The sequence below is a fragment of the Macadamia integrifolia genome, chromosome 2, assembly GCF_013358625.1.
Source record: "Macadamia integrifolia cultivar HAES 741 chromosome 2, SCU_Mint_v3, whole genome shotgun sequence".
NCBI classification, from domain to species: Eukaryota; Viridiplantae; Streptophyta; class Magnoliopsida; order Proteales; family Proteaceae; genus Macadamia; species Macadamia integrifolia.
This window is the reverse complement of record NC_056558.1, coordinates 10,796,992-10,824,986: the sequence shown is the minus strand read 5'-3', so window position 1 is coordinate 10,824,986 and position 27,995 is coordinate 10,796,992. Positions and strand designations below refer to the sequence as shown.

The window sequence follows — 27,995 nt, the reverse complement described above, 5'->3', positions numbered from 1 at the left end:
AAAGATAATATTTTACCCTGCACAACAGGAGTGATAATTAATGACAACACATGAGTCCAATCACAAGGATACAACACTGGTGGAGGGTGACGGAAAACATAATCACCACTTCAGGAAGTAGGTCTCATGGGCTCAAACCAGAAACATCCCATCAGAGTCCTTCCCCTGATAATAAGGATCGTATTGAGACCATTTGAGTATGTCCATCAGCCCCTTAGATAATTCTGTATGAAGCTCCCCATGTTTGAGCCATTTCCTGCCCACAGAGTATTGACTAAGATTTTCCAATTGCATTTTACATCTTAAGCCATCAAGCTTCCCTGCATCATAAGTCCAATCAATGCCTCACAACAGTCCATTAGTAAAAGAATTCAGAATCAAAGGCAGGGCTCATCGGTAGATCCTAGTGAGAAACGCAAGTTCATCAAATTTAATATCTGGAAATTAAAAAGGTTTCCAATGAATGAAGATAAGAAGCATAGAATAACTGCAACTCATGTCAAAGGCAAGCTCCTTCAATTAAAGATTCTCTCTCTCTACTGGTAAAGAAAGGTAACAAATATAAAGGAGGGACCAAAATAAGGGGAAATAGAAGAGGTAATGAAAACCACAATTATCCAATCTAAAAATACAATACAATCTCTGGATTTTTCAGTTTACATTTCAGTTTACAAATGTCCAGAAACAAAACTTTGAATTTTCACCCAGTTTGGTGGTTGTATAGCTTAGGACTAGTAAAAAGTATGTCTTTAAAAAGAGCTGATTGGAGAAGAGGACCCATTTAGTTGCAATAAGGATGCATGAGTTCAGAACTTCAGTAGTGGCAACTTATTGATTACACACAGAATTGAATGGATCTTGTAAGAGTAAAGGCTTGCCTGACAAATTGCTCTCAAAAGTAGTCTCATTGACCTGCACTACATCAATTTCTGATCCTGGTTGCTGCGCTGTATCGAGGCTGCAATGATAACAAGAAAGCTATTACACAATCAGGATGACCAAAAGCCCAGGCTCTTATGGTAAAAATCTGACAAGTAATTAGATCCTTGAGCATCCTTAACTTCCAGCCCAGCGTCTCTTCCGCAGTGGCCTTTGCTGCTTAATTTCAACTGTAACAACCGTTGAAGCAAGTTCAGGCACAGATTCAAGTTCAGGCTGAGGGTTCTTACTAGGCTCCTTCAGAGGGATTGGGTCCTTAAAACGCTCCCTCCGCTTTTCCATTTTCATGCGTGTCTCAAGAATTCGACGGTTGTCATACATCCCAAAACCCTTTTCCTCTTTTCCAAAATCTTCGATTTTCACCCTCCCTCCCTTCGCAACACCAGTTCCTGTTGTATGGCCAGAAACACATTTCTGTTCAATGGCACCAATCTCTTTCTTTTCAGGTTCTTCTGCTAGCTGACCCTCCTCAAGATCAGAAGATTCATGGTACTGTGTAATTGGATACTTGTCGAGCCATTTCTCATCATTAGTAGAAGGATTCAACTTGCATTGTCTTACTTCAATCTTTGACCTGCTTCTATGACTTGCGACTTTTGATCTGTAGGATAGGGTTGTGTCCCTTGTATGTGCTTCATCAGAATGCTTGAAGACCATCTGCTCATTATCAACCATCTGGTCCATGTGGTTGTCCCCACCATCGCCTCTAACATCCTCAGCTTTGGAGCCTCTCCCGGAGGACTGCAGTGAGATATTCTTGTAAGGCACAGTCATAAATTTCAGGAATCAAATACAGTTTTGCAAAACAAATGATTTTCAATGATAGAATCCTCAAGTTAAAGAAACAGACAGAATTTGTACATATGTCAGAGATTGAGCAACAAGCTACAGGGAATAAATATCCTAAATGCTACTTATACTGAGTATGGCTAAAAATGAAATAAATATAAAATAAAGTATGGAAACAGATGAAAAGACGAAAGAGAAATACAAAACTTCCCGCTAGTCCAACCTTTTTAACTTATTCCATCAAGACTAGATTACCAAGGAATTGTCAATGTACAATCAAAAGGAAAGAGTCAAGACAATGTGAACATGATAGTCCCAATTGCTCAATGAAAGTATATCTTCTTTCAAAAATTCTAGCTGTGGAGCAGAATATTAGTACCCTCAGTTTGTCAGGTAATGCCCACACAAGAGGTACCACACCAACCAAATGTTCGCAAAAGGTTTGCTCACTCCATTAACATCTAAAATATGGATGACTTTAAGTTCTTATTGACTGGTTCTTGGAACATCCCACCATAAAAAGTTCCTGGATGTGTCAGGAATGTACCAGGAACCATCCCAAACCAACCCTATATAACAAGTACAAGGTAAACAAGCATTTGGAACCAACTCCTGAAGACTCTATTATTTACAACAGTCCTGAACCGTTCATCATCTCCTCCCTATTTTTTGGACTGATTACCTTGTTAAGTCAAAATGCTGCATAACAACCAGTTATCATTCAACCACATAAATGACTATAGGTGTTTTAAGCCCTATTCCCTATTCCACATTCCCATCTTAAACCTGGTCCTTTCCACTCATCTAATTAAATTTCTCTTCCAAGTTGGGCTCAAAAAACTACCCCATCAATCTTTCATTTACAAGCATGTGATAGTCAAGCAAAATATTTTCTTTATTTTTTCCTTACTCATATCAAAGTAAAAGAATGCTTTAAAGTTGCCATGCCACATGCTCCCTTCAAAATCACTAAAACACTATACTGTGCCCAAAATTTCTTTGGTACAATGCACCGCACTTATATGCACACCTCCAAATTCTAACTCTAGGATTTAGGAAATTGTAGAACTGCTGGATAGCACATAAGAGAGAAATTGGAGTGCACTTTTGTGCAATAATGGGAGAAACAGAACTGAAGAGAATAGAAAGAAAAACAGTAGCAGAAAAAACAAAACAACCTGAGAACTGAAGCTAATGGTCTGAGGAGAAAAATCTGGAACATTCAAATCCAATCTGTAAGTCCAAAAAATCAGAAAGTGGTCCTGTGGGGCCCCTCTACTTCGCAGTTTAACAGGACTTGATTTCTCAGTTCTCCTGACAACCATGGCCAGACCAGATGGTGTTCTGGTCTGATTTTCTGGTTCCAGAAACACGGTATAATAATAGCAGTGAAGTAATTTTAAAGGAGAATGTCAAACAGATTTTGGTGGTGAAAGATTCAATGTATAAAACAGAAATAGAAATTTCTAGGTGAACAAAAGGTAACAGCAGAATCAAATAGCATAAAAAACAAAGTACCAAAAAAAATCAGCATATAAATTGGAAAAGAGTGGAAGAATTGAAGTGAAGTGAAGTGAAGAATTTATTGCCTGGATATTGATATTCTGAGATCAAATAGAGATGGAACCAAAACAGAACAAGAAATCAAGGAATCCACCTAAAATAATACCAAGTTGCAGAGAAACCAGAAACTTTGTTGCTGATATTCATGGCCAATAAAGGGCCTCAAAAACTTTTATTTCCAGGGGTGAATCAGCCACTCAAATCCCCTAATCACTATTGCTAGTTGGAATCTTAATTAAAATAGGAACAGAAAAAACAAATAAAAATCTAGGATTCCTAATTAGATTATTAGAATAGGACTTCTGAATAGAAACAAAAACAAATTAAGGTGAACTATCATGAGAACAGAATCTCCCAATTCTCCACTGCTTGGACTGGAAAGGGTTCTAGAAACCCATGGGTAATGTTTCTAGCCCATTTTCTTCCTTCTCTTGGCTGCTACATAACACTCCCACTCTGAAATCTTGATTCAACAGGATGGGAGATTCCCTACCCCTTTCTTTCAGTTTTCAATCATACTAATTATGAATCTTGTCAGGTTTAGGAAAGTTAATGTCTACTATGACTCTTCATTTTGGTTGCTTTTATATACATGTACTCCCCCCCCCCCCCCCCCCCGTCATGGAAAATATTACATTAAAAAAAAAAAAAAAAAACTGTGTGGCATGTGAGCCTCTCTCCTTTCCTTCTCCCCTTCTAATTGATCTTCCTATTCTCCTCTCTTCTTTATCCTAAGATTTCTCTACTTATCCCTAATCTCTTCCTCTGAAAAAAATGACTCCCACATGAGACAACACATCCATCATTAGAAAAAAAAAAAGGAGCAACCCAGTGCACGAGGCTCCCGCTACTGCAGGGTCTTGCAGGGCAAGTGTACATAAATCGAAATTGAACAGCTAAGCAATCACATGACATTTCACAGCATTTAGTTTTACCAATGCTCCAATGGCAACCTCTTAACACTTTATGACTTCATCAAAATCCTATGAAACACGAAAGGTATAACATTAACGAATAAAACCAGACAAAGTGGCATATATATGCAAAAAGGTGGCAATGTGTTCTCTAACAATGTCTAGAATACAAAAAGCATTTGAAGATGTATTAAAAATGCAAGCATGTTCGAAACACAGCGAGTAAGTGTTAATTAAGGGCTTAAATGACGCATAGAAGAAAAAACTATGGACTCACAAAATTTCTCGGTTGAAAAGAGATCATCAGTTACAAGAATCATCTGCAGCATCACAAAACAACCCTCCAAACAAGTTCAAACGCATATCTTTTAAGCAAGAGAAATTACGCCCTTAACCCACTAATTCTAAAAACCTTCCATGCACTTGATATTTCGGAAGATCTAAGGTGCGAGATAACAACTTGAATGACTTAACAGTTTCAATCATGTCAGGAATCCTCTCCATATATGCCGCAATAAAAAAAAAAAAAAAAAAAAAAAAGGTGTTTCATACATGGCCTGTCAAGGTAAGGCTCCCTACACAGCCCCAAAAAAACTGTGATGTGGGAGCTTAGATGGGAGCAAATTTTAAGGACATCTCGACACTCTTTGCATCTAGTAAATCTCTGCCACATGGCAGTATAAAGCTTTGGAAAATGGTAGAGAGTTCAATTTTGGAAACTTTAGTCCACAGATGAAAATAAAAGGGTCTGAGATGGGATCCCAAACTTCATATGTGGCTAATCCAAGCGGCTTACCACCCATGTAAGTTCCAATGGTCAGCTTGAGAAGATCAGCTTTCCACAAGGTTCAAAATGGTGGGCAGTGAAAGAATTCATCAGGGCACCAAGAGGAGATATCCATAAAACATAGAACTGAATAATAAATTATAAATCAATTAGCACACAGACCACCTTTTCAACAACCAATGTTCAAGTAGAAGTCACAAAAGATTAACTTCGTGGATACCAATGAATTTTGTTTTTCAGTTCCACGGTAATTGTCGACTCAGTAAGTTCCACCGCAACAAATGGCGAGAGCGATCTGGATCCAAAGTATATAAATTGGCAGGTCTGAACATCAGAGGGCCCAGTTTGGACAACTGTCACAAGGATCAGTAAAATGGCCCCCATAGGATATTAACATCTAGTTGACCTACTTGAATATAGAAAAGAAATTAACATATGTATGAATGTGAAGTATCCCCATCAAAAACTTCCACCAGACACATGGTGCATGCTTCAAAATTCAACCCCCAAAAAATTAACAGCTGTAACAATAAAAAGATCGTGCATAAAATGGTTGTAGATTTTGACGAGAAATAAACTATCACTTAACAAATGAATATATCCTTCATAAATTCCAAAAAGAAAATGCTTGAGACATTTCATTAGCAGCCAAGATTGGTCTATTTCCCCCCCATCCACATGCTTCAGGTATTATACCCGATACACCATCTTCCTTCGCCTCCATGGCCATCCTTGGCAATGCAACACATGAAGGAATGGTCGAAATGGAAAAATCTTTATCAAGCAGATTACATGAAAAAAATAAAAATATCATAGCAGGTATAAAGGGCTCTACCAAAGAAATGCACAAGGATAGCTTCAACAAAAATGAAAAAGAGCCACTGAACATGTCAAAGGCGCCACTCATATATACAAGTACAATGATACAAGGTGTCAACCTTGGTTTCCCCAACTTTACCTTTCCTTCCCAACCACACAGAGCTGAATCCCTGCTTCTAAGGGCTGCTTGCTCATGCTTAACCCTACAAATAATATTGATACCAGAGTTACGGTGGTTACTAATTTCCGATATTCTGATTTCTTCCCTTATAATTTTGCTTCCAATCTGCTCGTTCAGAATGAAACCATGATGTGTTGGTTCACGTTCAACACGAATACGCTCATGCTTCTTATTTCTTTTGAAGGAAGAAGGTGCCTCCTTGGCATACATTTCATCTTCATCTTGATGCCTAGAACATAATGTGCCCTCATCCCAATGGAATGCTTCAGATCGCCGACTAAAGCGTCTTCCCCTTTTACAAATTTCAGCCTCAGGATAAATGGTCCTATCTTCAGCATGATAATCATCATCACACATAGGATCAAGCCAATGACTATCCCTATGTTTTATTGGTTTCCAATGATCAAAACATCTTTCATCAAATCTCCTAGAATCATTTCTTGGTGAAGTGATATCTTGCCACCGTCTTTCTTTTACAATTTCAAATTCTCTGCAAGTATCAACTTCTATACACTGATGATCAGGATATCTCCAGAATTCATCATCATCATATCCACTGGGGCTCCATGAAGTGTCCAAATCGGCACGGGGACTGTGGCAATATCTGTTTCTTTTACCAGACCTTTCTATTTCTCTTCCAATATATGGTATATGTCTATCATACTTCTCTTTGAATGGTTCTCTGTCAATGAATGGTACATGTCTTCCATATGTTTCTTGAAGTTCCTCTATACATCTATATTCTGACTGTACATCATCAGGAGTTCTTCTAAATTGTGATTCATCATCCCTCTTCCTTCTTTGCCAAGGATTCCTTGCATCCTCTGTGAAAAGAGAGGAATGCCCTGAAAGCAACCGGGATTTCTTGTAAGAAAAAGAATTTATTCTACCTTTTGTATGTCCTCTTTCATGAAGATAATCTTCTCTTTTTCTGGACTCTGCGGTAATTCCCTCATCAAGAAAATAATCGTTTTCATGCCAATGCCTTGTGGGAAATGGATCCATATCATCAACAACATGACGAGGAATCCCATGAAATTTTTCAGTGCAACCATTCCTGGCCTTCCTGTCCACATGCCTATCACCATGATGACCAGTTGACACTTCAGTACCTCTATAATATGACAAATCTTCTCCATCATAAACACCATTATTACGCCTCCATCGTTTATGTGTATCAGGTTTAACTTTTGAGTGATCACCGCCATACCGGTGCTTCCTATCAGACATTAGAGCAGCCTCATCATCATCTCTGTGATCCTTCAGTTCAGCTACACTGTGCACTTGCATTCTACTGCAGCAGTTCTGCTTCACATGGTTGGGACATTGGTCTTCAGAACCACATTTGCATTCTCCTAATTCCATATCACTTTCATTGTTTGCAGAGTCTTTAGAGTTATCACTGTCAGATGCCATTGACTCCCATAATTCAGGAGCAGAAATCGATGATGGCCTTTCTGAAGGCTTTAAATCTCTATCTAGACCAATATCCATCTCATCATTGGGTGCTTTAGAACGACCATCAGGACAGGCTTCAGAATTTGATTCTCCTTCCAACATACGTGATTCTGCCTTGGAAGGTATCCTGTTAACAACCTTTTCCTTGGTTTTTTCTAGTGTCACCATCGTTTTCTCATCCTTAAAACCACGCCTTTTCGCCTTCTGATGATGATGCCTAGCTTCATCACACAGGTGTTCATTGACTTGACCATCAGGATCCAGAGTCATTTCATTTGATGTAGCTGTTGATTGAGAGCACCTAATCACATAAAGTAAATATATGAATGTAATCAGCAACTTGCAGGCAAGACAGAAGACTAACAATAAAGTTCTTAATAGCAACGTAACATCCATTACCATCTGAGAGCTGAGACAGTGGAACTAGATAATTAATGATAAGTCGCTGATTGATAACAAAGAATTTATTGAAGAAAACAAATGCATACGCAAGGCAACCAACTCACAAAAACAGTGCATAAAACAGAAAGACTGTACCAGAGGGTGAGAATACCACTGCATGAAGTATGTTCCAGAAACCCTAATCTACTAATTTTTCAAAAGCACCAACAGATTTGCACTTCCAAAGCAACATAGGATTAAATTCCAGGTGCCCATTGTATAAGTGGACAAAAGAGGAAAACCAACCCAGTGTTTCACATTTTTAGAGCTCCATGCCTCCCAGAAAAAAGGGAAAAAAGGTTCTTATCCACGTCATTGATTTGACAGTAACAATGATTTACACTCCTAATATGACTCAGAAAAGAAACAAGAAAATTAAACAGATTTAACAATTGCAATTCAAAGGTTATTTCCTGAAATTAACAAATCCAACTAACAAAAAGCATAAAATTGGATTAGTTTCAAATGTTATCATTAAGCTTTTCATACTAAAATAAAGATTTACCAAAATGAAAATTACAATTTACAAAATCCATAAAAATCGTAATTACCAAAATAGCAAGAAAAAATAATTTACTAATTATAGTAAATTGGACCATAGTTGGAAAACTAGGTTTTGACTCAGGGCAGTCGTCTGAGTCAACTTATAAAATAGCAAACCTGGTCAAGAGTCACATAGACTCAGCCAGTATAAAAAATGACAAGACTCGGTAATGAGTTTTGTCCAAGTCAGAAGTGACTCAGCTTTTATGCTCGAGTCAACCCCTTGCCCTCTTTCTTCTACTCTTGTAAACAGTGGGATTAGACAACCAGAGAAGAAGAGGGGCCCTTGAAACTGTCTTCAGTGGAGAGACCCCTCCTCAGAGTGATGGATGGCAAGGCTTTACTCTCCACCAACACCGAAACCTGCATTGGCACCACTAAAACCTATAAATTTTACGTAAGCTCACTAATTTCTCTAGGAATTCCTCAGAGTGACTAGCAAATGGGAACTAAAAGTGAGTAGAGTTACAGACTTGAGTCTAAGCGAAATATTAGTCCGTTGAGAAGAGAGATTGTAGAAGAAGGGAACATTAGAGAATACACTACCAAGAATTGAAGGTTTGACCTTGCCCAAGACATGCGCAATGTCCAAAAGAAAAGGAAGAAGTAGATGAAAGGGAGTAGAAAATGACAACATGGAAAAAGTAAAGTTGCAGAAGTGCCATGAACGAATGGGAGGGAAGAGAGAGAGAGAAAAGATGAATTCTTGAAATCATGCCATTTTATTGCATTTTAAGTGTTATCTATATGGATATTTAAAAAATTAAAAAAATACATGACCCCCCCCTTTGAGCTCAAGCAATCAGATTTTATCAAAGGCAAGTCCAGTCCAAACACCTGGTTTTCCAACTATGAATTGGACAACCCTAATAACCTCACAATGGACAACAATTACAAATTAATTTCAACAAGCAGAAATACAACCTTCCACCATGTTTAGACATGGAAAACACCCAAAAGTATGCCCACAACTATTCTTCGCTGGCCTTGTTCCATGTTGTTGTTCTCATATTCATTTATGCATCAATGGCATCAGCATTTATACCAGACAATTGTGCAGGTATACATCCTTTATACAAGATTAGCAATATGAACCATTTAATAATTAAATAAATGTGTTCCAAATATAGACCTTTTTTTGGGTGGGGGTCAAAATATGGCTCTTATTGCATATTATGTCAAAGAAACCAACAGGAAATAGTGGCTAAGAATTCAACCTTGTCAGACGGCGTGCTCCATAGTATTTAATGTCAGATATGCCAAATTTGTTGCTATACTTATTCACAGGCTTTATAGACTGTGTGTCCTTGTGCACACCGCCAGAGTCATGCATATCACTGTTATCATCTGTTCCAGACTCTTTACTCTTAGATATTTCCAGGACAGCATGATCTACATGGTCTACTTGCTCACTTGAACCAGTGGAATCCCCTGAGGAATCATGAACAGTAATCTGCACCCAACCATCCACAAGTGATGTTATTAGTTAAAGGAAAATGAAACAGATGCAAAAGAAATTTGAAAAAGCAACCACACCTGTATTACAACATCAGAATCCCGATTCCGTGGCCGTCTCACATCCATAGACGGTTGTCGTTCGCCAATGCCACCTTCAACCTGAATTGCTCTTCCTTTCAGCTGGAACCACAACAAGAATTAAGTAGGATGATGTCCAGTTAATAATATCATGATTCAGAAAGTGTTAGAAGATGTTTGGTTATGCAGAAGTATTTTAACAGGGGACTGGGGAAGACTGGAGACAAATAGAAAACGGGATTTATATGTACCACTTCCAGCCGCTTCCCTCCTCTATCAGCATTTTTCAAGGACAAAGAAACTTTTTTGGTATCATCAATTTGGCCACTTTCCCCAGCTACAGCTTCTGGATCAACTGTCTCATGCTCAAACTCAACCCCATAAGCCTATTAACCAAACTTAGAATGTCAAAAATTCGTTAAGAACAACAAGAATCCAAAAAGATGCTTCCTAAATAACCCAAAAACATGAGCCTTGATGGGAAAAACCAACCTGATTAAGCCTTAAAGACCTGGGGGTCTTGGCCAGCATGTTGGCTTGTTGACGAAATTGTTCCTGATAAACATCTTAGTATCAAATTCTATATTTATGCGACAAAATGGAAGAAAAATGTTCATGTGATAATGCAGGCACACAGTTGGCTTTAAATGTCATATAATCCAGTTTGGTGTGGGCACAGATCGAATAGGTGAGTTCCATCAAAATGTGGCTGAAATGCTGAAATTACCAGCAATGCACTATATCTACTGGATACCACTAGTATACCGTTGGCAGCTCTCAGTTTCTATTTAGTGGGGAGACCAGATTTAATCTATACTAAAGTGGTTTCAGAACTTATAAAAAAGTAACTTCTAGTACCAGGCGGTTGCAATACTCTTTCCAACTTTCCTCATCCAGGTCAAAGTTGAAAAAATCTGTTATATCTGCTCCAGGATGCCTCCAGGGCTTCCGCTCAAATGTATCAATATTTACGTCTAATATTTTCCTGTAACAAAAATTACAAAAAATAAATAAAAGAAAACTCTTACATTAAAATTCATCAGTACGACATAAATGATGTTGTTCCAGAAGCACAAATGAAAAAGTGCATGTTTAAGAACACAATCGAAACAAAAGCAAACTATCAGATAGTGGCCATCCATAGGTTTAAATTGTAAAAACCAACTTCAGATGAGACCAGAATAATGAGAACATTAAAACACTTCTCACCTATAGCGGGGAAGGGAGAATTCATATCCTCTTTGAGCAACAAAAGGAAAAACTGTACTAGAGGATGAAGCAACGTGGGGCATGCTTGACACCATCTGCCGATTGCTCCCATTTACATCCCAATCACCTTTACCTGACAATGGAGAAGACAGAGGAACTGCTGCTCCAGATCCGCTGCCTTTCGAATTGGCCGATCTTATGTACTGCACATCCATGTGAAATTTAGAGTCCAAACTCAAATACAACTATCAAAAACTCTTTGGAACAAGAATAATAGTGAGTTAGTGACATACAAAAATGAAACAAGGGATCATATAGAAAGGAATTTTATATGTGTAGTGTTAAAGGGACAAATGGACAATCAAATATATCTGCTACAAAAAAATAGGTAAAAATTCCATCTACAATCAACAGCTAAAACGAATTCTGGACCAATCAAACATACTACTAATTTTTAATGAGGAGAAGAGGATGCTACCAATCAAGGAAGAGACGAGCATTAAACATAGACAGTAGGCAGTTTTTCTTGCAGAATTTCAGATAAAGCAATGGAAGCAGAAGGGTTATCTCAAGATGCACCCAAAGGATAAGGATATGGAAAAACAGATTCTAAGATGAAAATTTCAACGTTTTCTTCACTTTCACTTTCATTCACAATAATTCAATTTAGAATTTCCAAGATAACATTTTCCTTATTTATACTTCCTCCCATAAAATATTAGATATTCATCTGGGACTTCTTCTGACAAGAAAAATATATGAAAATAGATAGCTAACTAGAACTATAAACTATACAAAGTCCAAGAAGCACTGGTTCATTGTCAGTGCATATTAACTGTGTTTAACCTAAACGGACAATAAAACTTCACAAAGTGTACTACGGCATGAACTTTCTAAAGCCAGATAGAAGAAAGGAAGAGCATAACGCCCGACCTTGTATTGGGAGTACTGCGAAAGATGACTACCCTTCATCCCATTTCCTTTTTCAGCACCAGAACACAAAGCAGACTGCTCCAATCCATCACTCGACGACTGTAACTGATCCAACAAGTTCCTATCTTTGCTTGGACGATTAGCATCGGTAACAATCACAAAGTCATCATCCTCGTCCTCACTTCCCTCAGTCAATCTACGATTACCCGTAATTGCATTGCGTGGAACCGGGTGCATACAACAGTCGTCTTCATTCAAAACAATATGCAAATCATCCTCGCTATCACTTCCACTATCCACAATTAGCTCACTATCCACAATTAGCTCTTCTTCCCCATTAGCTTCCAAATCCAGGGCTTCCGTGACATTCTCAATCAATTCCCCGTCCTCCTTGTTTGCCGCATCATCAACACCATTACTCTCGTTCTTATTATCATCTTCTATATACAACTGGTTGAACCCTGAGACTGAATTAATGGTAGAACTTACTTGGAGCTCTACGTCTGCGTAGAGATCGCCAAAATCATCATCCACCTCTCCCATCATCAAGAAACTCTAGCTGGTGTTACTGACTGAAGTGATTAGAGTTTTTTTCTTTCAACATCGAAGAACGTATCAGTAATAATGTCATGAATTCCAAGACCATCGAGGACGAACTGATGAACACTGAAAATATTGTTGAACTCGGAAGGAGATTGAAGCTTATGGTTTGGAACAAGAGAGTTCGGATTCAGGGTTTTTGAGGTTTTCGGAATGAAGCATTAGCTAAGGCAGCAGCCAACATGGCAAAAACCCTAACCCTAAACCCTCCGTATGTAATCCATCTATCGCATCGGCGGAGCCATTTCTGGCTTCGAAGATCTTTTGCTTCCCCTGGTCCCCTGGAGAAGCTTATTTAAAAGAGGGCTGTGAACCAAAAAGCACCTCTTCCTCCATCTATTTACACTTGAGCTCTGTCATGTCACAAATCATAATATCTAACACACAGTAGGTTTTTTTTTTTTTTTTTTTTTTTTTTTTTTTTTTATAGATATCTCACAACTTAGGGATTAAAAACCCGGAATCCGGATCCAAATCCATTCTTAGAATTAGTTTGGAAAATAATTAGGTAAAACAAGAATGACAAAAAAATTTGATCCACACAATGCGTTTAAAATGACCCGAAATTTAAATAAGATGGTAAAAGAAATATGGGAAAATGTTGGGTATGCCACCGATATCAAGTATGCTAGCACCCATTGTGTCTATCTCTCTCTTCCCTTTTTTTGAAATGACCCTCATATCCTTCCTGAATGATACTCCATCATGTGTTCCTATTGATGCTATCCGCTAGCATACTTGATATCGGCGGCATACCTATTCCTTTTCCCAAAAAATATACAGATGTCAAATAGTTGGATAGCAGTTAAAAAAAAAAAATGATACGGATTATAAACGTTTAAATTGTGGTCTAAAGCTGCATTTGGTAATGTTTTCGAAAAACGTTTATGAAGTTTTTTGTTTTATGTGAAAAAAAAAAACGGAATAAAGCGTTTGATGCATTTATGGTGTGTTTCTTTCTTTTGGAACAAAAAGTAAAAACAAAAAACAAAAAAAAAAGGATAAAAACGAAGATTGACTGAACGACAAAAGGTAGTTTCATTGTTCCAGTTTCGTTCAAAAAAGAAAAAAAGGCATTTTGACACAGCAACTAAAATTTTTCGTTTTTTACACGAAACGTCATTTTTTTAACAGAAATGTTACCAAACGTAGCCTAAGAAACATCTTATTTTTTAACAACATATTGGTATTTGATGCATAGGTCATAAGATTTTATAATATTATTTAAATGCAGTTTTTTCACTTAAAAAATCGACAAATGCAATTTAACTACTATGTGGTCTAAATCAGGAGGGAACATCCCCAAATTGCCCTTAACCCTAGCTTTTGGATAAGGACCAGCCAAGCTGGATTGGCCGGGTCCGATTTTGATCTAGATTGATTGATCCGGCCATCCGATCTCGATTTTTAAAATCATGTATATCAGGCTCAATTTCTTCGTATTTTAAGACTAACTACAAAAATTAATAAGCTTCTTATCCTTGTCAAAACTACATGTGATGTTTCCAAAGTCTTCGACCAAATAAATAAAAAAGTTGTTTCCAAAATCACAAGACAAATATGAACCTTACACTTTTGGTGCTAGTAAAACCATTGTCTCTTTCCATTCCAAGAGAATACACATTCTGGTTGATCGAGCTTATTTCTATTTGTTTCGTAATTGTTTCGTTCCGAAGATATTCATTGGACCTGTTCATCCTATTTAGATATTCATGATCAAGAGGTATTGGATTCTCTTTTGAGTGTTATCATATATTTTTGTATCAGCTAAGTTTATGAGCTAGAGAGAAGGGGACTCAAACCGTTGACATCTACCATAGGATAAACTACCGCCTCTTACGCCTCCCCAACTGATTCTACCATAGAGGCCAACAATAGACATACCACCCCCCTCCCGGTTTACAGAGAGATTTTGCTCAGCATGTTCTATTGATACGGATAAGAGAAGAACCCAACTAGGTATTGTTAAAAAAAGAGAGGAAGCATAACTAAGTCAAGATGTTATGGATCAACCCCTTCTATATGATTGTACCAGCTACAAGAAAAGACCTCATTATAATCAATATGGGTCCTCACCATCCATCAATGCATGGTGTTCTTCAACTCATCTTATCAGATGGTGATGTGTTATTGACTATGAACCCATATTGGGTTATTTACACTGAGGGATGGAAAAATTTGCAAAAAACCTAACAGTTATATAATATCTGCCCTATGTAACACATTGGGATCTTTACCAACTTTGCTAATTGGCACCTTCGATAAACAACATCTATACGTAAGTCATGAAGGATAGTCAAACCATTGATAGAGGATTTTTTCTTGATTTTCTTCCTTCTCCCCAAAACACTCCCCCCCCCTCTTTTCCTTTATCAAAACTAAGCCATGTTTGTTTGACGGATAAAAAGGGATGGGAAACTTGTAAGGATAGATCTACATATTGTGGGTTGGATAGACAAAGAAAGTGAAAGAAAGGAAATTCATGGAATATGTGAATTTTTATAGGATGGAATTTGGTGATAAACATTGGAAATGGAAGTGGGATTTTATAGAGAAAATAGGAGGAGAGAGTTAGATACAAAAGCAACTTTTTATGAATAGTATCAAAGTTTTACCAGTGGAAAGTGAGTGCGGTGGGATAAAATTGAGTACCACATCATCACACAACAATAATTGCATTCAGGCTTAGTTTGGTTGTTAAGAAATGAATAAAAAAGAAAAGAGAACTTTTAGAAAAATGGTTGGAAAATTATTTGGTACCAACCCTAAAATTGAAAATAACTTCAAGTAACATCCAAAAATGAAAATAATATCCAATAGACCCCTCACTTTCTTAAAACTATATCTAAAAAACCTATTCCATTAGGTTTAAGGCGTTAAGTGATGATGTCATTAGTTAATTTTTTGCTAAATGGCCAATCTACCCTTATGGGTATGTTAAGTTACGATATTGACCTTCGTCCCCAATTAGTAAAGGAAAGAGACTTGAAATACTTTCCCAAAATCGACAGCTATTGCTCCAACATCCCTAACCTCTGATCGCCGATGCGCTGCTCTGCTCTGCTCCGTTCACCTGCGAAGACTACACGAAGGAGGAAACACCTCCATACGATGAAGCTGAGCACCTGGTGACCTCCGTTAACCTCTGCTTTGACTTCTTCTACTCTGTTCACCTGTGAAGACTACAAGGAGGACGACGAAGGCGATGAAGCTTCTACATGAGGCCGACGAATTTCTGCTTCGTTTACCTATGAGGTGAAAGCCTTAAACTCTATGTGTTTGCAAAGTGGATGTTTTCTCTAAAATCCCTCTATCTCTCTGTATTTGTGTTTTGCTATTGTCTCTGAGATGGCGTTGAAACTTTCAAGCCTTGTGAAGATTTCCAATGGATGCCCATTTAGTGGTCAATCGTTTTCGTCATATTATTTGCAAAGTATTACTAGAGAGAGCATTATAATTTTCGTAATCATTATTTACATTTTTGGTCTCTCTGTTAATAGTTTATGTATAAAAGAAAGAATCTTTGATTTTCCTTTTAGTTTTCAACACTGCTTTGGTTCGCTTTAAGAAGAAGAAGAAGAACAATAAAGGGAATCATTATAGAGGAGGTGAAGTAATGGAACCACCCATTAAGATTCTATGCGTCGATGATGATTTGCAGAAGATTCTTCAAGCAAACATGGATGAAGTGCACGCTAGACATCATGCTCGTGGGGCTTTTAAGGAGATTCAACTTGGAATCGATCATTGCTTGTTTAAGGTGTTCTTATCAGTAACCAGTCTTTAATGTTTTGTTTTTCGATTGACTTCTAAATCGATGATTAATTAATTAAAGATGCTTTCTTCTTCTTTTTTTGCTTTTTGAATTTGATCATTCTCCTTGATTTTGAATGACCCTTTTGTTTTTTTTTTTATGTAATTAGAGAGAGCATGTAATGGTTTGAAAGAAAATGAGTTCTTTTTTTGAGTTTAAGTATAAGGGTAAAAGGAACATTTCTCACTTTCAGTTAACAGTATTACAAATTAAGGTTGCAGTAGACATTATTTTCATTTTTGGATGTTACTCCAAGTTAGTTTCAATTTTAGGGGTGGTACCAAATAATTTCCCAAAAACTTATTATGCAATGATGCAATGATTGGCTTATGTACATATCTCTATTGAAATTCAAATTTTTTTTGAATTTTTCCTTTTTCATTTCTATTCATTTCTTGACAACCAAACTAAGCTGAAGAATTTGCCTGGTAATTACTTCCAAAATAATTTTCCACTTTACTTATCCAAACACTCATGATTGTGATAGTTTGTGAGAAATAAATACAACTTTCATATGCCTTTTTACCTTTTCCACTTTGTCCGTCAAACAAATAGGCCCAAGGAAACTAGCAACGCCATCTTTTCGGGCGAAGCAATTGGTAGATCATAGATCCTGCTATTCTGATTCTATAGACATTTACTTTGACGCCCATCTTGTGAAGATTTGGGTTTGTCCTCTCGCTCATTGATGTCCCTGTCTCTGGCCCTATCTAAGATGTTGAATAGTATTGCAAAAGTATGGGAGAAAATAGTAAAAACAAGGAAGTGAAGGTTCAATCTAAATGTCTTAAGAGTTAAGAGATCTTTTTAAGGAAAAATTCTTAGATGGGTTGCCATGAGAGAGAGAGAGAGAGAGAGAGAGAGAGAGAGAGAGAGAGAGAGACAAGACTCATGCATTGAGTCCACTGATTAATGCATCCCCAAATCTAAGCCTTACCTGCCAAGTTCCAGCTCAGTAGGCAATCCTTCTCTAGTAACTCCCTCCCCCTCTTAGATACAATTTGACAAACTTAATGAAAACTGTCAATTGAGGCCAACTTTGAACATTAATCGGAACTACAGCCTATGTTGAGTTCATAAATTTGAGGCATAAAATCTTATTACTCAAAAACTTCAACCAATCTTCAATCAAATGCATGTGTAAACTTCAATGGGTTATCTTCAGCAATTCAATATAAGAGCTTTTAAATACACTGACATTCTACATTGGAATAACATGGAAATTAAAGTAAATCTGATCCAAACACAAAATCAATGATATCAATGAAGAAACAAAATGAAGAAAAAGAGAATCAATTTACCAGCCTAAGAAACAGAATCCCAAATAATGATACAAAACCATGCCCATATCAACATATCAAAGGTGTTCCATTGGCGTGAAGGGTATAGACGACTTTGATTTGGAAACCCAATACCCCACAAAAACAGACAGGCAGAAGGACACTACAGATAGAAGAAGGGAGAAGGCACCAGACACATCCCAAGACCTTGATTCCACCTTGGTACCAAGAGGACTACCTGAGTTGATATCCAATAGTAGCCAATCACAACTGATAGAGTAATGTCCAGACCCATGCCATGGATTCCCATCAACAGGATACCAGAAAGCCACTGACAACTTGCTTGACTGCCCAATAGTGAATTGAAAATCCTGCATGTACAGCCAATAAGGAAAAACACAGATCATTATGGTATCCATGTCATCTGAGTGGGATGGGGCTCAAAATTACAGCAATGAACTCTCCTAATTTTCCACTCTTAAAATGAAAGGGAATCATTTGGAAAATGTGCTTGAGTTGGACAACTGGGACAATTCCTTGGCCTGATCATAGGCTATGATACACCAAAAACACCCCCCCCAAAAAAAAAAAAAAATGTGACCTAACATTTTGTATAATCAGGTTCACAGAATATATGAGCCACACCCACATGATGGCAGCTGCATTACTCAGGCTCCTCCATTAAGTGACCTTCCAACCACTCTGTCCAACACCATGGCATAACCAACCAGAAGTGCAATATGTATGCTAGCAAGCTAACTGTGGAGTCATTACCCAAAGATGGATAGGAAGTTAATCATGGACCATGGATCCATTTTGTTTTTGACAAGAATATCCAAATATAAATATGGAAATATAAGAGATATTAAAGCAGGCCTCCAGATACTAGTTCTTTGACATTATTTCCCATACAAGCCTGAAACACAAGTTGTAGAGCATTAACCTGCTGTAGACGATCCATGGTTCTTAAAGGCCTTGAAAACTCAAAATAGTATGTGCCCTTTTGACTGCCAGATGCATATGGGCTGTCTTCCTCCACGAAACCTGTCAAAGATGACTCACAAATCTTAGCCTTTAAGAACTAAAAGTTACAAGTACATAACCAATAACTAAAAGATTAGTGGAGAATAGTGTTCTGGTGGGAACAGATACGATTAGTCAATGTGTAATCCGTCAAATTCAGTAGTAAACATCAGACACCATTGATTGACTACATTTAAAAATAAAATTATAAAAGAAAAAAGGAGAAGGAGAAGAAGAAAGAGGACACCATTGATAGCCAAAAGAAAGAAAATAGTAAAATCTAAAAAATTATAACAGGGCCATTCAGCTCATGTGTCACATGTAGGTTCAAGATCCTTCCACAAAATATTAAACATAGGTTTCTGGCCACAGATTCCTTTTTCTTCAACAGGATGATTAAAATTTCCAGTAAGTACGACTTCCCTACTACCAAGCAGATTTTCTTGCATTTGTTGTCATTTCTCTCCCATCAAAGGATTTTGTTACCAGCTGTTTAAGCAGGCAGATTCAAATATTACTTTTGGTCGAAAAATATCATGTGCAGTTTTGGTAGAGATAATAAGAGAGATAAGGCTACTTGAGTGAATGGTAAGGGTATCATGCCACCACGCTCCTTTCCAATCATTCTGTGCACTAGAATCATTTCCTGAAAAAGAAAAGTAAAACCATTTTCATCTGGATGTCAAGAATAATATTACATCTAAATGGTATACGAAAATCACAGAAATATGAAACAGCAGTGAAACATTCAGATGATATATTTCACCATGCAGAGTAGATAAACAGGACATCAAGTTGCTACACAGAAGGGAATCAAATAACAAACACAGTTTTCAAATATTTAGATAGAAAGACCATTTGCAAGGTGTTTGACTGATTTTCAGCTGTCAAAAGTATTAGCTCCTCGTCAATAGGTAAAATTATGGATCTGTATGTGAAAGAGGCTTAGTGGGCAAGCCTGTGGCACAACGGTTAAGTTGCACTACTACAACATGTTGGTCACAGGTTCAAAACTTGGAAACGGCCTCTTCTGCGAAGCAGGGGGTAAGGCTGCGTACACTTGCCCCCCCCCCCACAAGACCCTGCAGTAGCGGAAGCCCGTAAGAGGCTTCAGACAGTTCCCTTGGCAGTTGCCCTGCGGTTGGATATGTTTACATGGGAAGGAATAAGAGTGGTTTGGTTCTAGTATATTAAAATTTACGTTGAAGTACTCTAGATGTAGAAGGAATTCACAAACTCAGATTTACAAGCTGTTTAAGTAAATAGGAACATTAAGCTGCAGTAGAAGGAAATCATAAAACAAACTCAGACTCCAGGCATTCAGATGCAAAGACTATTTGCAAGCTGCATGACTGGTTCTCAGCTAGTCAGCTGTCAGAAGGTCTTGCTCCTCATCTAAAGGAAAGATTTATGGATCTATATGTGAAAAGAGGATTCAGACAGTGCCCTTGGCAGTTGTCCTGCAGTTGGATATGCATTAATGGGAAGGAATATGAACGGGTTAGTTCTACTATATAAAAACTCACATTCAACCATATTAGATATATGAATATGATATGGGTAATCCCATTAATGGTATGGACTACACTAGCCTAAGGATAGCTGCACATACAGATTGATTGAAATAAGATAATGAGAATAAAGGAAGATTCTGAAAGCAATGGAATACAAGAATTTCTTATGGCAAATCATCCTCAGATATAGCTATGATACAGAGAAAAATATTGGAATCTGTCATGTTTAGGGGTGGCAAAATTTTTGACTGATCCTGTGGACAATAATAATATCTTTCCGAATCTGGCAGTAATAATTTGCTCAAATTGAAAACCAGGTCGGGTCTGGATTGGGCACTTGAAAACAGAACATTGGCATAGTTGGTAAGAGTTTTATCGATAAGGTTTTGAGTTCAAATCTTGTAAATATCAATTTTTTTTACTGTAATATACTTTGCAAAAACAGTAGGTGGAGGTTAAAAAATGCCGTAAATATAATACGTTGGAAGTACCAGGATAAACACAGAGAAATCAGATTGCAGGCTTGCAACCAAATCGGACATGAACATGTTTCTTTATGAAAAATCTGGATTCAAATGGTTCCAGACTGGCAAATAGCTAGACAGACATGCCACGCTGTCTGTGACCCTGACCCTGACCCTGATTTGTCCGGATTTGTGCAACCCGACCAACCTTTCAAAGGGCAGCATTCAACCACCTTTCACAGCTGATTGGACAGAAAATGTTCCAGCTTCAAATTTCTTCTCCAAACCATTGCCCCACATGTCTTTTAACAAACCCAAGATTTTACCCTTCATTGTTCCAGGAATGGTTGTAAACAGAAATGTAGGGTTTCATATCTGTCGTTTTGGTCAGGCTGATCTAGGCCCTTAGCACATATTGGGCCATTGAGCCAGACCGAAACTGACCAACAAGCTAATTGCTCCTTAAAATCAAAACCAAGACCAATTAACTATAGATCAGTCGGTCAGTCGGTTTTGGGTCCCATACGGTTTTGGTTGTCAGTCGGTTCTCAGTTATCGATATATAGAAATCAACATAAATTAATATATAAACTTCATTTAGCACCTTAAATTGAGTTCCTATAGGACTAAATACAACATATATCTCGATGGTTTTTATCAGTTTCGGTCCATTCAGACAGTCTTATTAGTCCAATTATTCCAGACCGAAACTGCCTCATATTAGGATTTTTTGGAAAATCAAAACCGAAACCAGACCAATAAGGAATTTAGACGGTCCAATTTCAGTTTTTCACTCTGGCTTTCAGTTAAGCCTCCAAATTCGACATTCCTAGAGAAATCTGTGGAAATTTCAGTGTATTACAGCACCCAAGAAGCAGCCTACTTTTGGAATTCACTGAAGACATGAGAAAACTGTAAAGCAATTTTTTTTTTTTAATTGTCTACTAGTATATGCAATTGTATAGATATCATCTTTTTGAAAGTCAAAGGTGTAAAGAGCCGGGGGGTGCTTTGAACCATGGATTACCTGAAGGACTAAGCCCATCAAGGTACCGACAGTGTGGATTCCAAGCATACAGATCAACCAGATGGCCAAACCTATTCAACATAATTTTAAAGAAATTAAAAGAACAGTCAACTCACAGACCTCAAATGCTAGAGATTATAATTAAGATAAAGGAGTTCCACTATAATACCTGTCACCTCCATTTCCTTCCCCGTTATCTATTGGATTGCCACCATAGAGTCGTCCTGGAATAGCATTGCCAATTGAGAAGTGCATCATATCCACTTCATGGCCTCGACAAGTCTTACTAGTGCATGAATCTGGTGATTCTGCACACCCACCCATCTAGTACAATAAATATCTCCCTCAGTTATTATACCAATTGAGAAAAAGAAATAACATGGAAACTAAGCAACTTAAATAACCAAGGCCCTAGAAAGACTTACTCTATGATAAGAGGCATTCTTGCCAACTTGAAACATTAGAGCAACAGATGGGCATTTGTTATTGTCTCTGTATCACATAAAACATAACAAATTCAATAAGTCATGTTAGAATTTTGCATGCACATCAAATCCATCCATCCCATTCCCAACTTACAGAGGACCAAAAAGAATGTAAGTATTTAGTGACTTTACCCAGTCAGTTGGCCTCAATAATCTCAATTTTCAACCGTTGAAAAGGAAATTTCTCTGTGTATTAAAATGTTCATGTTATAGTTGATTAGTTTCATCATGAATGCTACAAGCCTACAATATGATGCATCAATGAACCTAAGGAAACCACATAGCACTGGCCAAATGAGGAGAAAGACTATAAGGGACCACCACATGAGGAGAAAAACAATAAGGGACAATTGGCAGCATCATTATTAAGTGTGTAATAAACTGAATAAAATAGCATCCACATCAAATTAATTCAAATTCCAGTTCCAACTTACTTTCAGTTACATCACTTTTAGAACCACATTAGTGATTTTTTTAATTTTATACTTCGAGATAAATATTCTAAATAAAATTATGGCAGAAGGTTTTCTGGTTTGGCAGTTGACATATCCAAGACATAGTCGGGTGCCTATTCCTGCCATGTGGCACATCAGAATGGGCTGAAATTTTGTAGACATGTAAACCCCAAGGTCCCTTGCTCATATGTTAAGTATCAGCAGCCCAATGGAGTTGGCCAAGTGGTGAAAAGATCATTGAAAAATCAAGGAATTTGACATGGGTGCATGGGCATAAAGGGGAGGGTATGGCATTACATGGGGTTATATGATTGAATTAGGATATGAAATTTGACATGTAGTCTATCCAGAACATCTCTTACGCATCCATCCGTTAGATTTACCATTTGATCATTCTACTCCTCGGTGGAATTAGGTGTCCTGACCAGGGATCACTTTACCTGGTCAGTCAAACTTTTTGACTTTTTGTATGCATCCCCCCCCCCCCCACCCCTTTTTAGGGAGAGTTTCTTCCACTTAAACTGCAAAAGAAATTAGACAGAGACTAAGGAAATGTTCAAAATTCCTAACTAATCTTGCAAGTTTCCCACCCCTCTCCAAGAGGGTTGGGAAGTACAAAAGTAGTAATCAATCAATTAAAACTGGACACTTAGAAGACACAATCAAATGAACCAAATCAAAACGAAAGGTTTCCTCACCCTTTAGAGTAAGCATAGTCCCCATCAACTTGCAGCATGAAGAAGACATCATTTCCATCGTGCAAAGCCTAAAACACCATTAGAAATAAATAAAAAACAATTAAAAATGAATTGCCTTTACGATTAAGAAAACGACTGAGAACTCAGATAATCTCCAAAATAAAAAACATACCTTAACAGTCATCTTCCCGCCTGTATACTCTTTGTCTTGATCTGGGTCCAAAGCAGGGAGGAGAGAAAATTCAAAACCATCGACGCCCGCCCAATCATCTGAGTGACCATCAAGGGTAATGATTCCAGGCCTGTAATCAGCCTGGATTCGAGTCTCAAGGTTCGAATCACAGCTCCAAGGACCTGTTTCTTTGTGCGAGCTCACGAATGTAGTGGAAAAGGAGATAATGATTGCGAGCACCAACAGGTATCGCCTCATGGTTGAAGACGCTACAGTGATCCCAAGTCGCGAGAGATTGAAGATTGGGTTTGTTCGGTCATTGGGTTCCTTATACGAATCGAGCCGCCATGGGGACGACGACCCAGAGCAAAGCTTGGAACCTTCAGATTTGATTTTATTAATATTCAGTCTATAGTTTGAATATAATGACATATTTACCCTTGAATCTCTTTTTTAAATTCTAAAGTTGAGGTTCTCAGTCTTTTAGGACTTGGGAGAGAGAAGAAAGTTCACAAGGGGTTTATAAGTCATAATATGACTATTGCGGTGAGGTCACGAGAGTTGAAATTTCACCAGCGGAGTCAGTCTCAGACCAGACGGTCGTAACCACTGTTTCATAAATTGGAATCGGATTTTGACCGATTCGAGATAGTCGATTCCAGGGTTTTGGTCATTGGATTGCTGATTTTTTAGATCCGATTGTTGATTCTAGGATTTTTGAGATCGATTCCGATTGATTCAGATCTGGATAAGAACCGATTCAACTCTGATTCTGATTTTAATAAAATATTTTTTTTCCTTTTGCTTTTTGGGTAAGATTTTGTAGAATAATCCAAAATATCTATTACATGGCAAATTGGATGATAGAGAAGGTCCTTATCCACATATCAACTATCAGCATAGATGAGATTTTCCTAAGTGGTAAAATAAAAACTTCGAAGATTAAAAAATTTTACATAGACGTATGGATATACATGGAAGGATATTTAATTGAATTTGACAAGTGGCTAATTCATACGATTTAGAGCTAATCCAATGGTCAATTGGTCAAATCGAATTGTCACATCTCATAGTTGTAGACCATTTCCATAAACTTATTAGAGTAGGATTGTGAAAATGAAAATCTTCCGTTTACTTAAAGTGATAGAATTAAAAGAAGGTCAAATTTCACACTCAAATAGAAACAAAATATCTCCATATATGTTCATGCATTACTCCAATAGCTGGTATGTAATCTCCCATGATCTTTGAGTTTTTTTAATCTTTGCTTTACCACTTGGCAATCACTATTTAGGTTGAAACTTGTCATATGAGAAAAAATCTTGAGGTTTATATGCAAAATTTGGGTCACATTTAATCCGCTACATGGCAGTTTTTTCTAAGCAATTTAGGGATGATTTTCAAAATGAGCTATATAGAAAACTGCCTTCTTACAAGCGTTGGAGAGTCCGACCCAAAAACCTTAAGTGAACATATTTCATTAAGTATACAGGGACATTAAGGGCTTGAAAAAAGCGACGTGGGACTAAAAATACCATTAGGGTCTATTTAGGGGAAATCTTCATAGAAACAATCTATTAGAATCACGAAAGCAAAAGCTTCAATAATGAATCATGGGCCTCATATTAACACTCTCTCTCTCCTAATACACCAAGTGGGCTCTCTAACCAAATGAAACTGCATATGGTGCCATGGTGGTGTATTGTGAAAGATTCCGCCCAGGCAATTCGCTGCTTGTGTGCCTTCACATAGGATTCCAATGGATGGACATTGTGTCTCTCTCACATACTAATTAAGTAATAACATTGATGCTCACAAAAATGGAGTGTGGATCAGGTTTTTGTACTAGAACCATTTTCATACGATGTGATCCACACAAATGGAATCCACCATAGGTTTTTCCTTGGGTGGATTCCATCTATGTAGATCAGTTCCATATGAGAATGATTCTCATGCAAGAATCTGATTCGCTCTCCGGAATATGCTAAGCTATCTCAAATATTAGAAACTCTCTCTCTCGCTCTCTTTCTCTCTCTAACAGAAATAAACTCCCAACTCTTTTAAGGTCTGAGATGTTGAGGAATAAGTTCTAAATGAGGGAAACCGTTTAATATTTGTCCTTGTCATGAAACAGAGACTTCTAACTGTTTTTCTTGACACCCCCATCTATACAGAATTGGTTTATCTCCTCCCTTCTTAATTAAGGCTCTTTGTCTCATAGCCCATACTCTCATTCCTACTTTCACAGTTCTGTTTTAACTTCAAAACCACATTCTCTCACCAGTTGTCACTCGCTATCTCAATTTCTGAAGCTCCAGTTTTTTACACATGACCTCAACAGTTAAGGAAAGGCCAGAGAAATGCATGCATGGGCATTCTAAAGCATATAAATAGTAAAGTTCCTACATCCTCACTCACTCCCTACAATTTCCTTGACGTGTCACCATTGCCACTCTGACATACTATTTTGAATTTTGACAACTAGGCTTCAAGGCCTTTCTCTGTTTTTCAGGACTCATTTGGTCCCAATAGTGAAGCTAAGTGAAAGAGAATCTGTCATTTGGAGGATCTAATTCAAAAACCTTAAGAAATTAAGTAGAGACAATTCTTCAAGTATATAAAAGTGTCAATGACCTGAACAAATCGACGTGGGATATATAATTGACACTTATAACTCCAAAGAATTTAAAGACAATAAAAAAATCTGGATTTGATATACCACATTGGATCCCACTCCTATGTCGTAATAGGGTGGCAGCACATCCAACGGCCTGAGTACCCAGGCACTGACCCCATCGCATGGCCGCACACCTCAAGACATTCTAGACCTTCAGATGTGTTGCCACCTCTGTTGCACCACAGAGAAGCATTAAGTGGAGATAATTCCTCAAAATATATAAAGCACCAAGGACCGTAATAAGCCTATAACCCCAACATCTAAACACTATCTGCTCACATGACCCTTATACTTCATTTTTGCTTCCAAATCATACATGCATCCCCTTGGATCTAGGACTCTTAAGGTGTAGACTTTTAGATGGGAGAGGTGTGGGAGAAATTAGAGTAGATAGAGAGAACTAGAATGAATTAATTAAGTTGTGCAAAATCACAAGAGTCCCAACCCAAATGCACCAGAGAAGTAAGAGAAGAAGTCTTATTTGATCAGATCAAGATGCCAAGATTCTCAAGTGAGCAGATTGCTTTGGTTGCAGTAGCTGCATTTTATTCTGTCTCTTCTACTACCACTCACCTTTTATCTGCAACAAAACCATCCTTTTTCAATACCTTCATTAATGGAGCCAAGAGCAGCAATAACAAATGATCAAAACAATACTCCCTGGAGCTCTTCGCCTTCTCGGCGTCTCCGCAACCTTCTCCATAGGGAAGCAACAGCAAAAACAGTGGAACAAAAGCGTATATGGGGAGATGAGAAGTGCACAAAATACTTAGATGATTAAGCCATTTCTATCCCAGTTTGTTTTTGTTTAGTTAATATCCTTAATCTGATGAAATGATCAAGAATGTTTGGTCAATTTTTAAAAAGCTGATGGATATATATGTCTTTTTACTTTTTTTGGTAAAAGAATGACTATTCCTTATGACAATCAAACCTGGTAGATGTAGGTTTACAAGATTCCGTCAAACCTGGTAGATGTAGGTTTACAAGATTCCGTCAATCATAGAGTGAAATTTAACCAAACTATCCTACTAGAGACACACAGGGCTTCATTTTCTTTTTGGTTTGGATCCGCAAGGAGAGGGAGAGATGATCTGAGAATCAGAGACTGTTTACCAAAGAAAGACTGATAAGGGATCAAATAATAAGACAAACAGTTATGAATTTAATAAAATTTTATGGGAAAAGATATTTTGCAAACTAACATGTTTTGATATGAAGCTTTTTTGGAAACTATTTTAGATAGAACGCAAGAAAATAGAAGAAAAAGTTTTCCTTCTCCATGGAATAGGGAAACATGTATTGACAAATTAATGGTCCTACTTTATTTGTTCGAGGTCCAAAATTCTATCTAGTATTCCCTGACACTCATATCCGAGGACAATGATGGCCATCAGTGAAGGTAAATAAAAACTAAGTCTAAGAAAAAATAAGTTGAAAAAATAAGAAAATTTTACGACGAAACAAACAAGGCCTAAATATAATTTAAGTTTACTTACTGAGAAACCCAAACATGGAATAATATAATGGTACGAAAAATAGAATTATAAACGGCAAATGATTATTATCACAAAGGTCTTATTTTTTCAAGTGTCACAAAGCATTTAATCTGCCATGGAGACAGATAATATGCCTAGTACGATCGTTGGATAGAAAGAATATGGTCTAAATTAG

The 27,995-nt window shown here is 37.5% G+C and overlaps 2 protein-coding genes across 2 annotated transcripts; both read right to left on the bottom strand.

Annotated features, from left to right (window-relative positions):
• Positions 1 to 613: 613 nt before the first annotated feature.
• Positions 614 to 13,037, bottom strand: LOC122068470 (FIP1[III]-like protein). Its single transcript, XM_042632329.1, has 9 exons — positions 12,113 to 13,037; positions 11,180 to 11,382; positions 10,829 to 10,955; positions 10,463 to 10,525; positions 10,222 to 10,356; positions 9,971 to 10,072; positions 9,652 to 9,887; positions 5,951 to 7,751; positions 614 to 1,680 (listed from the first exon to the last, which is right to left on the bottom strand). The coding sequence occupies exons 1-9, from the start codon at positions 12,656 to 12,658 to the stop codon at positions 1,057 to 1,059; spliced, it is 3,837 nt and encodes a 1,278-aa protein (XP_042488263.1). The 5' UTR covers positions 12,659 to 13,037; the 3' UTR covers positions 614 to 1,056.
• A 4,766-nt stretch (positions 13,038 to 17,803) lies between these two features.
• On the bottom strand, positions 17,804 to 24,115 carry LOC122090142. Its single transcript, XM_042659993.1, has 8 exons — positions 23,645 to 24,115; positions 23,473 to 23,540; positions 22,260 to 22,326; positions 22,004 to 22,158; positions 21,835 to 21,905; positions 19,407 to 19,475; positions 18,750 to 18,850; positions 17,804 to 18,177 (listed from the first exon to the last, which is right to left on the bottom strand). Exons 1-8 carry the CDS (start codon positions 24,074 to 24,076, stop codon positions 17,884 to 17,886), a joined length of 1,257 nt encoding a protein of 418 aa, XP_042515927.1. The 5' UTR covers positions 24,077 to 24,115; the 3' UTR covers positions 17,804 to 17,883.
• Between the last annotated feature and the right edge of the window lie 3,880 nt (positions 24,116 to 27,995).